Genomic DNA, 17,350 nt, shown 5'->3' on the forward strand with positions numbered 1-17,350 from the left:
TGGGACTCCATCCAGGTCCCTCTGACCTCAAAGCCCCTGCTCTGAACCACCATACTACCTGCCTTTTAAAATATTGTCCTAAGGGATAAAACGCACGTAACGAGCTAGGTCTGTAAAATCCTGGAATAAATCCCTCAGGGAAATCCAGGTTGAGTAACTATTGTTGGATCATGTCATGAGCAGCCCAGGAGATTGGGGTCACTACTAAAGATCTGATTGGTTAAGATATCACCTAACACCTGTCAGAATGGCCGTCACCAAAAAGAACACAAATAACAAGTGTTGGCGAGGATATGGAGAAAAGGGAACCCTTGTACACTGTTGGTGGAAATGTAAATTGGTGTGGCCACTACGGAAAACAGTTTGAAGGTTTCTCAAAACACTAAAAATAGAACTACCACATATTCAGCAATTCCACTCCTGGGTATTTATTCCCCTAAAATGGAAAACACTAATTCAAAAAGATACATGCACCCCAATGTTCATAGCAGCATTATTTACGATAGCCAAGACATGAAAGCAACCTAAGTGCCCATCAACAGATGAGTGGATAAAGAAGATGCAGTAGGGAATTCCCTGGCGGTCCGGTGGATAGGAGTTGACGCTTTCACTGCTACGGCCCAGGTTCAGTCCCTGGTTGGGGAACTAAGATCCCACAAGCTGCATGGTGTGGCCCCCCCCAAAAAATAGATGTGATATATATATATATGGATATATATATATATATGCAGTGGAATACTACTCAGCCATAAAAAAGAATGCAATTTTGCCATTTGCAGCAACATGGATGGACTTGGAGGGTACTATGCTTAGTGAAATAAGTCATACAGAGAAAGATAAATACTGTATGATACCACTTTTATGTGGAATCTAAAAAATAAAACTAGTGAATATAACAAAAAAAAGAAATAGACTCACAGATATAGAAAACAAACTAGTGGTTACCAGTGGGGAGCGGGAAAGGGGGAGGGACAAGTTAGAGGTAGGGAAATAAGAGGAACAAACTTCTGTGCTCACTTCAGCAGCACATATACTAAAATCAGAACAATACACAGAAGATTAACATGGCCCCTGTGCAAGGATGACACGGAAATTCATGAAGCGTTCCACCCTTTTGTGACCGGAATGGGAAGGAAATTCAAAAAAGAGGGGATATATGAATACATAGAGCTGATTCACGTTGCTGTACAGTAGAAACTAACACAATATCGTAAAGCAGCTATACTCCAATTTAAAAAAAAGAGGTACAAACTACTATGTATAAAATAAATAAGCTACAATGATATATTTTACAGCACAGGGAATATAGCCAATATATATTTTTTTAATTTCAGTTTTTCCTAATTTTTTTTTTTTTTTTTTTTTTTTTGCGGTATGCGGGCCTCTCACTGTTGTGGCCTCCCCCGTTGCGGAGCACAGGCTCCGGACGCGCAGGCTCCGGACGCGCAGGCTCAGCGGCCATGGCTCACGGGCCCAGCCGCTCCGCGGCATATGGGATCCTCCCAGACCGGGGCACGAACCCGTATCCCCTGCATCGGCAGGCGGACTCTCAACCACTTGCGCCACCAGGGAGGCCCCCTAATTTTTTAAAAATTATTTTCTTTTTTTTTTTTAAACCCCACATTTGTTTATTTATTTATTTTTTTGGCTGTCTTGGGTCTTCGTTTCTGTGCGAGGGCTTTCTCTAGTTGTGGCAAGCGGGGACCACTCCTCATTGTGGTGCGCTGGCCTCTCACTATCGCGGCCTCTCTCATTGCGGAGCACAGGCTCCAGACGCGCAGGCTCAGTAGTTGTGGCTCACAGGCCTAGTCGCTCCGCGGCATTTGGGATCCTCCCAGACCAGGGCCCGAACCCGTGTCCCCTGCATTAGCAGGCAGACTCTCAACCACTGCGCCACCAGGGAAGCCCATAGCCAATATTTTATAATAACTATAAATGGAATATAACCTTTAAAAATTGTGAATCACTATGTTGTACACCTGAAACATACAATATTTTACATTGACTATATCTCAATTAAAAAATAAAAAAGCTGTGACCTAAAAAAAAAAAAAAATCTGATTGGTGAAGGATTACTGTGTGGTCCCACTGGAAGACAGGAAACATCTAAGGAGGACCTTAAAAGTTAGCTCCCCTCTCGTCCTGCCTGGTTTCTCAGCTTCTTTTGATAAGGGAAAGAAAGGACTTTTTACATTTATCTTTGCAAGCTCAGTTGATTGTGTCTATTTCTGCAAGACTTTGTTGCAAATAAAAGGATTCCCTGCATACGTAGAAAATCGCTCTTTCTCAGATATCCAAGATACGCAGTATTTTTATGTGAAAAAAAAGAAAGTTGTAATACAATATGCACAGTGTTCTCCCCTTTGTTTTCTTTTTTTTTTTTTCAAATGCCAATATCCGACCACAGGAGAAATCTGGAGGAAAAGACATAAAAGTGTTGAGAGTATTATCCCAGCATGATGAGACTGCGTGAGCCTTGACTTTCACTCATTCGTTCAACAACTATTTATTGCAGCCCTACTGTGTGCCGGCCACTGAGGATACAGCGGGGGGACACTTTCCACTTTATGGGTTTCTGACCTGTTTGGATTTGTGTAACAGGCATGTGTAACCTTTGTATCCAGAACTATAATCAAGAATTGCTTCTTCTCCCAAAGAAGAAAATCCCTCTTTCCTACAGCCCAAGTCCGCATCACCATCTCTGCCATCTCGGGATCCGCCCAGCGCCCCTCTCCTCACGCACCCTTCACATCAGCCAGCCCAGCCCTTCACTCTCCAGCCTCTAGTCTCTCTGAAAAGAGAATGACAGACCTAGGTCTGAATTCTGATCCTACTGCTTACCAGCTCCATAGCTGAACCTTGCTGGGCGTCTGTGTCTCACCTATAAATGCAAACACATTTCCTTGCTGGGCTGTTTGTAATGCTCAGAAAATATCACGTGGTAAACTTCTGGCATGGTGCCTGGCACACGGCAAGTGGTTAATACTGAATAGCTATTATTATAATATTATTATTCTCACTCTTCCAAGCTGGAAATTCTCAGCAAGTGGCATTGTCAGAGGTCAAGGGCCCAGGCACGAGCCGGTTCAGCTCTCCTCCTGTCTCTCTCCGCACCCACCTTTCCTCCTTTCCCTCCATCTTCCCTCACTATGTTCTCTTTCCAAATGCAGCTCTTCCCTCCCTGAGTCTCCCCTTCTCTCTCCCTCCCAGACCACCTTGTGCACAAGCTCCTGAATCACGACCTCCTTCTTCAGTGTCTACAGCCTCCCACTCCATCTTTCTCCTTCGTCATCAAACATGCGCTTCAAGCTGGTGCATCTTCACTGGGACCACTGCTTCTTTAGCTCCTTTTCTACTGCTTGTACTCCTGTCCCACTAAGACCTTGAAGTGCATTACACCCTGTGTGCTCACCACCAACTTCCCACATTGTCTTTGCCTCCTTGGCAACTGACGTGGCCCCCCCTGCACTGAAGCCCCAGCTTCCTCCCCCCGCCATGTTCTCTCTGGCCTACCCAACCCTCTCGGTTTGCTTTCTTGAAACCCTCTCATCTTTGATAATTACAGCTTGGGTGGGTGATGCTCCTGGCAGCCAGTAGGTGGAGGCCAGGGATGCTGCTAAACATCCTACGGTGCCCAGGACGGCTCCCACAGCGAGGACTGTCCAGCCCAACACGTCGAGAATGCTGCAGCTGAGGGATGCTGCCGGCTCCTTCGTCTCTAATACATCCCGGTTATTGTTCTGAAAAAAAAAATCACCCTTCATTAAGCCAACTCACTGCTCCATCAGAAGCTGAAACAGCAGTGACTCAGACCCTGGAGTCACACCACTGTGATCCCAAGCCCTGGCTCAGCCATGTGCCAGCTGTGTGGCGTCCAGCAGCCACACGTCTCAGAGCCCGACTGCCTCATGTGTAAAAGGAGGCGATGGCGGGACAGTACAGTGGGGTGATGCGTTGATTGCTTGGCAGAGGGCCGGGCACACAGGTCACACTCGTGACATTTCAGTGATGTTTAAATCAAGTTTATACTCTTTAGGCTACGGTTCTAGGCTGGCCACAAACTGAGCTCAGCTTTCCATCGCGACTCTTCCCTCTACTCCTCCCCTCCCCCATCATCTGCTCTACCCCAATTAAGCTCTTCCAGAACATGCACTGCATTTCCCCACCTCTCATCCTACCTCCTGCCTTCACCCCCCATATTAGTTTCCTATGGCTGTTCTAACAAATTACCACAAACTGAGGGGCTTAACACAACTCATATTTATTCTTTACAGTTCTGGAGGCCAAAGGTCCAAAATCAGTTTCGCTAAGGTAAATGCAAGGGGCTGGTTCCTTCTGGAGGCTCTAGGAAAGAATCCGTTTCCTTGCCTTTTCTAGTCTCTAGACTGGAAAAGGCGAGGAAATAAAAATTCCCCACTTTCCTTGGCTCACGGCAGAGGAGCACCTTCAACTCTCTGCTTCTGTCACATCACCGTCTCTGTCTGTCTGTAGTCAGACTCCCTGTGTCTGCTTCTTGTAAGAACCCATGCGCCTATATTGGGTCCCCCCAGCTAATCCAGGATAAGCCCGCATCTCAAGATGCTTACCTTCATCACATCTGCAAAGGTCCTTCTGCCCTGTTAGGTAATGTTCATAAGCTCTAAGGATTAGGACCCAGACATCTTTGGGGGGGAGGCATCATTCACCCAACCACATCTTCCATTCTGACACGCCATCCCCTCCAACTCTGCATACCCACGCGTGCCCACTCCCAGTGAGGCCTCAGCCAAGCAGTGATCACACCAGGTGAATGATGGCACCTCCCCTGGGACTTTTTCATAGACGGATGGTGTGCAAGGACCAACCTTGGGGAACTTCCCAGGATAAATACCCTGTTTAGAGGGAATAGGGCTTTCAAGAAACCAAGATTGCTGCTGGGTGGAGCCCTGGGCTAGGACACAGAAGCCTGGGTTCAAGTCCATCCTCACACCTGTGGCCGAAGGTTCCCCCTCAGTGCCCCTGCCCTGGGAGGCTGCAGCCTCATCTGAGCTGTGTGGCCTTGGACAAGTCATGTCACCTCTCTGGGCCTCGATGCCTCACCTGCCACGGGAGGATGGTGAGCTAATTAGTACTGGCCTGTGGTAAGTGTCCAGTAAATAGCAGCTGTGACTTTTACATGCAGTAACTTCTTCCTGAGCCTTTCTTTTGAATGTAAATTATTTCTTTTATAGATCATAAGGACCACATGGATCGATCATTTCTAGACTTAAAGACCCTCGGGATGGAAAAACATGTTCAGAAAATATTGGATGTAAAACCTGACTTGCCAACTTTTTCAAGAGTAGAGATCCGAACGGTAACCAAAGAAACTTTGTTTCTGCACTGACTGACACGTGGGGAGGGTGGGCATGAGGACAGACACTAGCTGTGTGCCCTGGCACCACTGTATACATCATTGGTTCGAGGTCAGGTCCTCCCTGATGGGCTGGCACCTGTATGGACTGATCGGTGCCTGGCCGTACCAGCGATCCAATGTTTGAATAGAAAGGCGGCTTCCCATCACGTACAGCATGATATAGCATTGCACTGATGTTGGCCAGGTCAATCTCTGGGCCCTCCTTTTCACATCACATGTTATATTCTGCAGAAAATATCCAACAAGCTTATGTACAACATTATGTCATGAGCTTGCCTAACATTTGCTTTTTGCTATAAACTGAAAAACATGAACACATAAAGGGCAGCCAAAGGGAGCCATGATGATTAAGAAGACACAAGTTCTAGAATCAGAGACCTGTGTCCTAATCCCAGCTCTGCAAGCTCTGTGACCTTGGGCAGGCTCCTAACCTTTCTGGGACTTCATTTCCCTTCTGTAAAATGAGGATGGAAAAATTAAAGGAGATCATTATGTAAAGTGCTTATCCCAGTGCCTAGCTCATAGCGAGCACTTTAATAGATGATAGTTATTATTGTCAAACAGTATTTAAAGAGTATTATCCAAGACAACCTTCCTTTCTTAGGGAGCATAGTTTGTATTTGCCAGGATTTTCAGAAGTAATTTGATTGTTAGGTTGAAGGTGCCCTGTATCCTAAATGGATGTTTGATCGGGTGTTTGACTGACACATGACAATGGACAGCTCAGGTCAGCGTGGCTTGCTGTGGCAGCTGGTCTAAACCAGCTTTTGGAAAACATAATAAAGCCATCCTCTCTGTACCAGCATTTTCTCCTACAATTTTTCTAGACATTTGCTCACACGTCTAGAGGTGTGAGTCTTCAGAAACGTGTTGGTTTTCCTGATAAAATCGAACCTTCCTTCTCTGAGGCTGGGAGTAGAGGGACCGTCTCCAGGTGGGGAGCTCAGCTGGATCTCACGTCCTGATGGTCCTGCTTCCAAGATTGACCTTCCCCTTGGCAACAAGCCCTCATCCCACCACTGACACCACAGAGCAGGAAACCTCCCAACTCTCAATCCTCCAAGATTGGCAGTAATTAAACGAAAGAGCAGGAGGAAGAATAGCTGACATCTGTGAACTGCTTACTGTGTGCCAGGCGTTGAGCTCAGCCGGCTCCATGCCTTATGTCATTGAACCATCGTAGCAGCCTTGTGTCATAGTTACTATTCTTGTCCCCATTTAAGAGATAAGAAAAATTAAGGCTTCAGGAGGTCAAGTACCTCACCCAAGGTCACAGAATAATGATTGAAGACACACCAGGGGTGTGTCCCTGGTGGTGTGTCTGCTAGCCTGCAGAGACCGGGTGGGGACTGTGTGCTTGGATCCTGTAGCCCAGGCTCTTCCTTAGTGACCCTCCCCTCAGGAAAAGAGGGGGCGTCTGGAGAGGTACAGAGGATGCAGCTCAGGGTAGCTGAAGACACTGAGCAGCATCTCAGGTTCTTTTTGCAGCAGATCTGCCCGGTTTATTGTCATCTTCAGATACCCTCTTTTATTCTCATCTCCATAGATACATAGACAAATATGTCCACTCTTATCTATCACAGTTACTTTGGGGGCCTTTATATTTTTGTAGTTGTTTTGTTTTTGTTTATTTATTTTTTTATTAGTTTCTTCTTTATAACGAAGTGAATCAGTCATACATATACATCTGTTCCCACATCCCTTCCCTCATGCATCTCCCTCCCTCCCACCCTCCCCATCCCACCCCTCCAGGCGGTCACAAAGCACCGAGCTGATCTCCCTGTTCTATGCGGCTGCTTCCCACTAGCTATCTACCTTACGTTTGGTAGTGTATATATGTCCATGCCTCTCTTTTGCTTTGTCACAGCTTACCCTTCCCCCTCCCCATATCCTCAAGTCCATTCTCAAGTAGGTCTGTGTCTTTATTCCCGTTTTACCCCTAGGTTCTTCATGACATTTTTTTTTTAATTCCATATATATGTGTTAGCATACGGTATTTGTCTTTCTCTTTCTGACTTACTTCACTCTGTATGACAGACTCTAGGTCTATCCACCTCATTACAAATAGCTCAGTTTCGTTTCTTTTTATGGCTGAGTAATATTCCATTGTATATATGTGCCACATCTTCTTTATCCATTCATCCGATGATGGACACTTAGGTTGTTTTCATCTCCAGGCTATTGTGAATAGAGCTGCAATGAACATTTTGGTACATGTCTCTTTTTGAATTATGGTTTTCTCAGGGTATATGCCCAGTAGTGGGATTGCTGGGTCATATGGTAGTTCTATTTGTAGTTTTTTAAGGAACCTCCATACTGTTCTCCATAGTGGCTGTACCAATTCACATTCCCACCAGCAGTGCAAGAGTGTTCCCTTTTCTCCACACCCTCTCCAGCATTTATTTTTCCAGATTTCTTGATGATGGCCATTCTGACTGGTGTCAGATGATATCTCATTGTAGTTTTGATTTGCATTTCTCTAATGATTAATGATGTTGAGCATTCTTTCATGTGTTTGTTGGCAGTCTGTATATCTTCTTTGTAGAAATGCCTATTTAAGTCTTCTGCCCATTTTTGGATTGGGTTGTTTGTTTTTTTGCTATTGAGCTGCATGAGCTGTTTATAAATTTTGGAGATTAATCCTTTGTCAGTTGCTTCATTTGCAAATATTTTCTCCCATTCTGAGGGTTGTCTTTTGGTCTTGTTTATGGTTTCCTTTGCTGTGCAAAAGCTTTGAAGTTTCATTAGGTCCCATTTGTTTATCTTTGTTTTTATTTCCATTTCTCTAGGAGGTGGGTCCAAAAGGATCTTGCTGTGATTTATGTCATAGAGTGTTCTGCCTATGTTTTCCTCTAAGAGTTTGATAGTGTCTGGCCTTACATTTAGGTCTTTAATCCATTTTGAGCTTAGTTTTGTGTATGGTGTTAGGGAATGATCTAATCTCATACTTTTACATGTCCCTGTCCAGTTTTCCCAGCACCACTTATTGAAGAGGCTGTCCTTTCTCCACTGTACATTCCTGCCTCCTTTATCAAAGATAAGGTGACCATATGTGCGTGGGTTTATCTCTGGGCTTTCTATCCTGTTCCACTGATCTATCTTTCTGTTTTTATCCCAGTACCACACTGTCTTGATTACTGTAGCTTTGTAGTATAGTCTGAAGTCAGGGAGCCTGATTCCTCCAGCTCCATTTTTCGTTCTCAAGATTGCTTTGGCTATTCGGGGTCTTTTGTTTTTCCAAACAAATTTTGAAATTTTTTGTTCTAGTTCTGTGAAAAATGCCAGTGGTAGTTTGATAGGGATTGCATTGAATCTGTAGATTGCTTTGTGTAGTAGAGTCATTTTCACAGTATTGATTCTTCTAATCCAGGAGCATGGTATATCTCTCCATCTATTTGTATCATCTTTAATTTTTTTCATCAGTGTCTTATAATTTTCTGCATACAGGTCTTTTGTCTCCTTAGGTAGGTTTATTCCTAGATATTTTATTCTTTTTGTTGCAATGGTAAATGGGAGTGTTTTCTTGATTTCATTTTCAGATTTTTCATCATTAGTGTACAGGAATGCCAGAGATTTCTTTGCATTAATTTTGTATCCTGCTACTTTACCAAATTCATTGATTAGCTCTAGTAGTTTTCTGGTAGCATCTTTAGGATTCTCTATGTATAGTATCATGTCATCTGCAAACAGTGAAAGCTTTACTTCTTCTTTTCCAATTTGGATTCCTTTTATTTCCTTTTCGTCTCTGATTGCTGTGGCTAAAACTTCCAAAACTAGGTTGAATAAGAGTGGTGAGAGTGGGCAGCCTTGTCTTGTTCCTGATCTTAGTGGAAATGGTTTCAGTTTTTCACCATTGAGGACGATGCTGGCTGTGGGTTTGTCATATATGGCCTTTATTATGTTGAGGAAAGTTCCCTCTATGCCTACTTTCTGCAGGGTTTTTATCATAAATGGGTGTTGAATTTTGTCGAAAGCTTTCTCTGCATCTATTGAGATGATTATATGGTTTTTCTCCTTCAATTTGTTAACATGGTGTATCACATTGATTGATTTGCGTATATTGAAGAATGCTTGCATTCCTGGAATAAACCCCACTTGATCATGGTGTAAGATCATTTTAATGTGCTGTTGGATTCTGTTTGCTAGTATTTTGTTGAGGATGTTTGCATCTATGTTCATCAGTGATATTGGCCTGTAGTTTTCTTTCTTTGTGACATCCTTGCCTGGTTTTGGTATCAAGGTGATGATGGCCTCGTAGAATGAGTTTGGGAGTGTTCCTTCCTCTGAAATTGTTTGGAAGAGTTTGAGAAGGATGGGTGTTAGCTCTTCTTTAAATGTTTGATAGAATTCGCCTGTGAAGCCATCTGGTCCTGGGCTTTTGTTTGTTGGAAGATTTTTAATCACAGTTTCAATTTCAGTGCTTGTGATTGGTCTATTCATATTTTCTATTTCTTCCTGATTCAGTCTTGGCAGATTGTGCATTTCTAAGAATTTGTCCATTTCTTCCAGGTTGTGCATTTTATTGGCATAGAGTTGCTTGTAGTAATCTCTATGATCCTTTGTATTTCTGCAGTGTCAGTTGTTACTTCTCCTTTTTCATTTCTAATTCTATTGATTTGAGTCTTCTCCCTTCTTTTCTTGATGAGTCTGGCTAAAGGTTTGTCAATTTTGTTTATCTTCTCAAAGAACCAGCTTTTAGTTTGGTTGATCTTTGCTATCGTTTCCTTCATTTCTTTTTCATTTATTTCTGATCTGCTTTTTATGATTTCTTTCCTTCTGCTAACTTTGGGTTTTTTTGTTCTTCTTTCTCTAATTGCTTTAGGTGCAGGGTCAGGTTGTTTACTCGAGATGTTTCCTGTTTCTTTTTTTTTTTTTTTTTTTTGCAGTACGCGGGCCTCTCACTGTTGTGGCCTCTCCCGTTGCGGAGCACAGGCTCCGGACGTGCAGGCTCAGCGGCCATGGCTCACGGGCCCAGCCGCTCCGCGGCATGTGGGATCTTCCCGGACCGGGGCACGAACCCATGTCCCCTGCATCGGCAGGCGGACTCTCAACCACTGCGCCACCAGGGAAGCCCGTTTCCTGTTTCTTAAGGTGGGATTGTATTGCTATAAACTGCCCCCTTAGAACTGCTTTTGCTGCGTCCCATAGGTTTTGGGTCGTCGTGTCTCCATTGTCATTTGTTTCTAGGTATTTTTTAATTTCCTCTTTGATTTCTTCAGTGATCACTTCGTTATTGAGTAGTGTATTGTTTAGCCTCCATGTGTTTGTATTTTTTACAGATCTTTTCCTGTAATTGATGTCTAGTCTCATAGCATTGTGGTCGGAAAAGATACTTGATACAATTTCAATTTTCTTAAATTTACCAAGGCTTGATTTGTGACCCAAGATATGATCTATCCTGGAGAATGTTCCATGAGCACTCGAGAAAAATGTGTATTCTGTTGCTTTTGGATGGAATGTCCTATAAATATCAACTAAGTCCATCTTGTTTAATGTATCATTTAAAGCTTGTGTTTCCTTATTTATTTTCATTTTGGATGATCTGTCCATTGGTGAAAGTGGGGTGTTAAAGTCCCCTACTATGAGTGTGTTACTGTCGATTTCCCCTTTTATGGCTGTTAGTATTTGCCTTATGTATTGAGGTGCTCCTATGTTGGGTGCATAAAGATTTACAATTGTTATATCTTCTTCTTGGATCGATCCCTTTATCGTTATGTAGTGTCCTTCTTTGTCTCTTCTAATAGTCTTTATTTTAAAGTCTATTTTGTCTGATATAAGAATTGCTACTCCAGCTTTCTTTTGATTTCCATTTGCATGGAATATCTTTTTCCATCCCCTTACTTTCAGTCTGTATGTGTCTCTAGGTCTGAAGTGGGTCTCTTGTAGACAGCATATATATGGGTCTTGTTTTTGTATCCATTCAGCCACTCTCTATCTTTTGGTGGGAGCATTTAGTCCATTTACATTTAAGGTAATTATTGATATGTGTGTTCCTATTCCCATTTCCTTAATTGCTTTGGGTTCGTTATTGTAGGTATATTCCTTCTGTTGTGTTTCTTGCCTAGAGAAGTTCCTTTAGTATTTGTTGTAAAGCTGGTTTGGTGGTGCTGAACTCTCTCAGCTTTTGCTTGTCTGTAAAGGTTTTAATTTCTCCATCAAATCTGAATGAGATCTTTGCTGGGTAGAGTAATCTTGGTTGCAGGTTTGTCTCCTTCATCACTTTAATTATGTCCTGCCACTCCTTTCTGGCTTGTAGAGTTTCTGCTGAGAGATCAGCTGTTAACCTGATGGGGATTCCCTTGTGTGTTATTTGTTGCTTTTCCCTTGCTGCTTTTAATATGTTTTCTTTGTGTTTAATTTTTGACAGTTTGATTAATATGTGTCTTGGCGTATTTCTCCTTGGATTTATTCTGTATGGGACTCTCTGTGCCTCCTGGACTTGATTAACTATTTCCTTTCCCATATTAGGGAAGTTTTCAACTATAATCTCTTCAAATATTTTCTCAGCCCCTTTCTTTTTGTCTTCTTCTTCTGGAACCCCTATAATTCGAATGTTGGTGCGTTTAATGTTGTCCCAGAGGTCTCTGAGACTGTCCTCTGTTCTTTTCATTCTTTTTTTCTTTATTTTGCTCTGCATCCGTTATTTCCACTATTTTATCTTCCACCTCACTTATCCATTCTTCTGCCTCAGTTATTCTGCTATTGATCCCATCTAGAGTATTTTTCATTTCATTTATTGTATTTTTAATCGATGCTTGATTCATCTTTAGTTCTTCTAGGTCCTTGTTAACTGTTTCTTGCATTTTGTCTATTCTATTTCCAAGATTTTGGATCTTGGAAATAGAATCTTGGATCAGCTTTACTATCATTATTCTGAATTCTTTTTCAGGTAGACTGCCTATTACCTCTTCATTTGTTAGGTCTGGTAGGTTTTTATCTTGCTCCTTCACCTGCTGTGTGTTTTTCTGTCTTCTCATTTTGCTTCTCTTACTGTGTTTGGGGTCTCCTTTTTGCAGGCTGCAGATTTGTAGTTCCCGTTGTTTTTGGTGTGTGTCCCCAGTGGCTAAGGTTGTTTCAGTAGGTTGTGTAGGCTTCCTGGTGGGGGGGGACTAATGCCTGTGTTCTGGTGGTTGAGGCTCGATCTTGTCTTTCTGGTGGACAGGTCCACGTCTGGTGGTGTGTTTTGGGGTGCCTGTGGCCTTATTATGTTTTTAGGTCGCCTCTCTGATAATGGGTGGGTTTATGTTCCTGCCTTGCTAGTTGCTTGGCATAGGGTGACCAGCACTGTAGCCTGCTGGTCGTTGACTGAAGCTCGGTGCTGGTGTTGAGATGGAGATCTCTGGGAGATTTTCGCTGCTTGATATTATGTGGAGCTGGAAGGTCTCTTGTGGACCCGTGTTCTGAACTTGGCTCTCCCACTTCAGAGGCACAGCACTGACTCCTGGCTGCAGCACCAAGAGCCTTTCATCCACCCGGCTCAGAATAACAGGGAGAAAAATTAGAAAGAAAGAATTATTAGAAGAAAGAAAGTGAGAGGGAAAGAAAGGAAGAAGGGAAGAAAGGAAGGAAGGAAGGAAGAAAGAAAGAAAGGAGGGAGGGAGGGAGGAAGGATGGAAAGAAAGAAAGAAAGAGAGGAGGGAGGAAGGAAAGAAAAAGAAAGTGGAAAGAAGAAGGGTGGGAGGGAGGGAGGGAGGAAAGAAAAAGAAGGAAAGGAGGAGCGGAGGGAGGGAGGGAGGAAGGAAAGGTAGGAAAAAAAAGAAAGAGCAGGTAAAGTAAAATAGAATAAAGTATGAAATATAGTAGCGTTATTAAAATTAAAAAGTAATGATTGAAAAAAAAAAACGGACAGATAGAACCCTGGGACATATGGTGGAAGCAAAGCTATACAGAGAGACTCTTGCACAGAAGATTACACATACACATTCACAAAAAGAGAGCAGGGGGAAAAATCAAAAATCTTGCTCTCCAAGTCCACCTCCTCAATTTGGGATAATTCGTTGTAAAAAGAGGAAAAGGGCGAGAAGTCTGAAATCTTGCTCTCTAAGTCCACCTCCTTAATTTGGGATAATTCGTTGTAAAAAGAGGAAAAGGGGGGAAAGTCTTAAATCTTGTCCTCAAAGTCCACTTCCTCAATTTGGGATGATTCGCTGTCCATTCATGCACTCCACAGACGCAGGGCACATCAAATGGGCCGTGGAGCTTTAATCCGCTGCCTCCGAGGCTGCACAGAGAGATTTCCCTGTCTCTTCTCTGCTCTCACAGCTCCCGGGTCTCAGCCCTGGACCTGGCCCCGCCTCTGCGCGTAGGTCGCCGGAGGGCGTCCGTTCTTCGCTCAGAACGGGTTTAAAGGAGCCGCTGATTCGGGGGCTCTGGCTCACTCAGGCAGAGGGGAGGGAGGGGCGCGCAGTGTGGGGCGGGCCTGCGGCGGCAGAGGCCGGCGTGATGTTGCAGCAGCCCGAGGCGCTCCGTGCGCTTTCCCGGGAAAGCTGTCCCCGGGTCCCGGGACCCCGGCAGTGGCGGGGTGCACAGGCCCCCCGGAAGGCAGGGTGGACAGTGACCCGCGCTCGCACACAGGCCCTGCGGCGGCGGCGGCAGCGGCAGCGGCAGCCCCAGCGTCCCACGCCCGTCTCCGAGGTCCGCGCCTTTAGCCGCGGCTCGCGCCTGTCTCCGGCGCTTCCCCAAGCAGCCCTCTTAATGCCCTCTCCTCGCGCACCAGGAAACAAAAGGGAAAAAAGTCTCTTGCCTCTTCGGCAGCTCCAGACCCTTTCCCCGGACTCCCTCCGGGCTAGCCGTGGTGCACTAACCCCTTCAGGCTCTCTTCCTGCAGCCAGCCCCAGTCCTCTCCCTGCGCTCCGACTGAAAGCCGATACCCGAGCCTCAGCTCCCAGCCCCCCCCCCCCCCCCCCCGCCACCGGCGGTGGCCGAGCAGACAAGCCTCTCGGGCTGGTGTGTGCCTGAGGGCACCGATCCTCTGTGCCGGAATCTCTCTGCTTTGCCCTCCACACCCCTGTTGCTGTGCTCTCCTCCGCTACTCCGAAGCTTTCCCCCTCCGCCACCTGCAGCCTCCGCCCGCGAAGGGGCTTGTAGTGTGTGGAAACCTTTCCTCCTTCACGGCTCCCTCCCACTGGTGCAGGTCCCGTCCCTATCCTATTGTCTCTGTTTATTCTTTTTTTCTTTTGCCCTACCCAGGTATGTGGGGAGTTTCTTGCCTTTCGGGGGGTCTGAGGTCTTCTGTCAGCGTTCAGTAGGTGTTCTGTAGGAGTTGCTCCACGTGTAGATGAATTTCTGATGTATCTGTGGGGAGGAAGGTGATCTCCGCGTCTTACTCTTCCGCCATCTTCCTCCGGGTCCAAAAGATAGGTTTTTTAAACGTGGTATTGAGATAAGTGGATAGCATTACATCTCCAGCATCTAGTCTAGTAGGTGTTCAATAATTCTGTGGTGAATGACTGAAGAAACATATGGTAAGTCCAGAGCCCAGACTTCTGGTTCCACTGGTGCTGCCTTGTGTGACCTTGGACAGAGAATTACATTTCCACTGAGTCTCAGATACCACGTAGGAAGAGGGTCTCCAACAAGATGGTCACTAAGTGTTCATCCACTTTAGACTTCTAATCCCTCAGGCAGGGAGGGCCCGTGCCTTCCTCCTGGGTACTTGGGCGGCGCCGCCAGTTGTTTTGTTTTTAATCTCAGAGGTTTTCAGGGTAGTGCCAACAAATGCTAGGGCTAAGAGAGGCTCATGGCAAGCATTAAAAGCCACTTTATTTTTTAAGGATGTTTACTATGGTTATTTGTAGTCGTTCAGATCAGGTCCCCTATTCAGTCTGGTGGCCTTTCCATGCAGTCAGTTGGGCTTCCAGCAGCCAGCTGGCTGGTTGGGGTCTTAGGGAGATGCAGCTGCAAACACTATCTGCATTGTCTCTGGAAAGGGTCTGAAGTGATGCCCACCCACCAGGTTCCAGAGCTAGGAGAAGGTTGGGCCAAATTTTGTGAGGGTATGGTTTCTGCTGCACAGAAATGAGATTCCTTTAATAAAAAGGAGGGAGGCTATTTTCCACTTAACCTTCATTCGTTCATTCAACAAACATGCCCACTATGCAGCACTCATTGCCAGGTGCCATGCTGGGCACAAGGAGGGAGATAGTGAGCAAAAGCCACATGGTCCCCATTTTTCTGGAGCTTGTCTTCTCAACATCAGCGGTACTGATTTTTTGAGCCAGGTAACTCTTTGTTTGGGAGACTGCCCTATGCATCGTGGGGTGTTTAGCAGCATCCTTGTCCTCTACCCACTAGACGCCAGCAGCAATTATGACAACCACAAATGTGTCCAGGCATTGCTAAATGTCCTGGAGGGGGTGGGGTGGACAGAGTCACCCCCGGTTGAGAACCACTGGCCTAAAGGGAAGACAGACGAGACAGTGGCCAAAGAATGGCACAAGTGATGCATCATTTCAAAGGCAGTCGTGCTCTGAAGGGGTAGGAGCACAGACATAAAGAAAGCAGTTCACAGAGACAGACTGGATTTAAAACCAAGTCTCTTGGCATGGACATATATACACACACACGCTACCAAAGGTAAAATAGATAGCTAGTGGGAAGCAGCTGCATCGCACAGGGAGAGCAGGTCAGTGCTGTGTGTCTACCTAGAGGGGTGAGATAGGGAGGGTGGGAGGGAGACGCAAGAGGCAGGGGATATGGGGATATATGGATACGTATAGCTGATTCACTTTTTGATACAACAGAAACTAACACAGCATTGTAAAGCAATTATACTCCAATAAAGATGTTAAAAAAATTAACTCTCTCAAATTATTCTTTAGTAACTTTCCAGTTCTTCCATTATTCTTTGGGTTATTCTTCTGGATGTAGAAAATCATAATGGAATGCCAAGAGACTTTTTTTTCTTTTTTTTAATTTCAGCTTCAAAATGGCCTTTCCAGCCCAGGGTCCATCATGGCCACTGAGAAGTTATGGAAAACGGATGTGGCTGAGGCTTTAGATCTTAGTGAAAAGCTGGTAGGTATACCCAGCATCAGTCCCCTCCTGTCCAAACTTGCGTGCCCTGCAGATAGTTTACACATCAACCTCACATACATGTTTAGTTGTTACAGTAGCTCCACGAGACCCATCTCCTATCCCAGCATGGGCTGGAAATTGCAGAGCCCAATTCCTTGGAAGACTGGGTAGTAAGAATGAATGTTTATATCTGTTGTCATTCCCCCTCCCCCCCTCCCCCCAATTCTCAAAATGGCATAGTGTAAATGGATGCGGGGGAAAATGAAAGTCATACTAAAAGCCCCAAATGCACTCATTTGCAAAGCATGTGTTTCTTCTCTGCAACTGCAGAAAATGAATGAAACAGAATTAGATGTTTGCCTCCTCAAAGTGGCCACCAGCGGTCTTGGGCCAGGCCTCTTACCTGTGAAACGCTTTCTCGTAGTACTTGGATATGAGCAAAACCCTCGGGACTATGATGAACATCAAAGATATGTCAGGTCACGTGTCCATGAAACACCTCTCCCCAAAAGAGAGGGAGAGAGTCTACCAGCTTCGACAAAGAGACCTCTACCTGGTGTTTGATAAGATCACCCTTCTCAAGAACCAGCTGCAGAGGAAAGAAGAGCTTTTGAAACGATACGAGAAGGACATTGAACAGCTCAAGTATGGCCCATGTCCCCAGCAAAAGGCCCAGGCCTCCATTCTCCAGGCTAAACCTCGGGGCAGCTCCAGACCCGTAGGGATCAGGACAAGAGGACAGAGGCCTGGGTGTGGAGGGGGGAGGCGGGATGGTGACTCAGGGCCTGATGGACCCAAGTCTCTGGGCAAGAAAGCAGCAGTTAAAGTACCGTACTGTTAAGGAATAAGGTGCACCTTTTATAAATGTGTCTGATGTTTCACCATGTGTGTGCTTTTCATAATTCCATCCTATTTTCAGTGGTATCCGTTCCCCCACCC

At 45.1% G+C, this 17,350-nt stretch overlaps 1 protein-coding gene and 1 non-coding gene across 2 annotated transcripts in view; both read left to right on the forward strand.

The window, feature by feature from the left end:
* LOC132493280 (forkhead-associated domain-containing protein 1-like) overlaps window positions 1-17,292 on the forward strand; it is a 111,062-nt gene extending 93,770 nt beyond the window's left edge. The window contains exons 14-16 of the mRNA XM_060103637.1: window positions 5,211-5,335; window positions 16,316-16,411; window positions 16,836-17,292. Of these exons, the coding sequence (XP_059959620.1) occupies window positions 5,211-5,335; window positions 16,316-16,411; window positions 16,836-17,252 (638 nt within the window). The 3' untranslated portion in view covers window positions 17,253-17,292. The remainder of the gene's footprint in view (window positions 1-5,210; window positions 5,336-16,315; window positions 16,412-16,835) is intronic.
* On the forward strand, window positions 1,010-1,116 carry LOC132494555 (U6 spliceosomal RNA). Its single transcript, XR_009533131.1, has one exon. It is a non-coding gene; the product is annotated as a U6 spliceosomal RNA (small nuclear RNA).
* Window positions 17,293-17,350: the final 58 nt, after the last annotated feature.

Source organism: Mesoplodon densirostris, chromosome 7 (assembly GCF_025265405.1).
Source record: "Mesoplodon densirostris isolate mMesDen1 chromosome 7, mMesDen1 primary haplotype, whole genome shotgun sequence".
In the NCBI taxonomy this organism is placed as follows: Eukaryota; Metazoa; Chordata; class Mammalia; order Artiodactyla; family Ziphiidae; genus Mesoplodon; species Mesoplodon densirostris.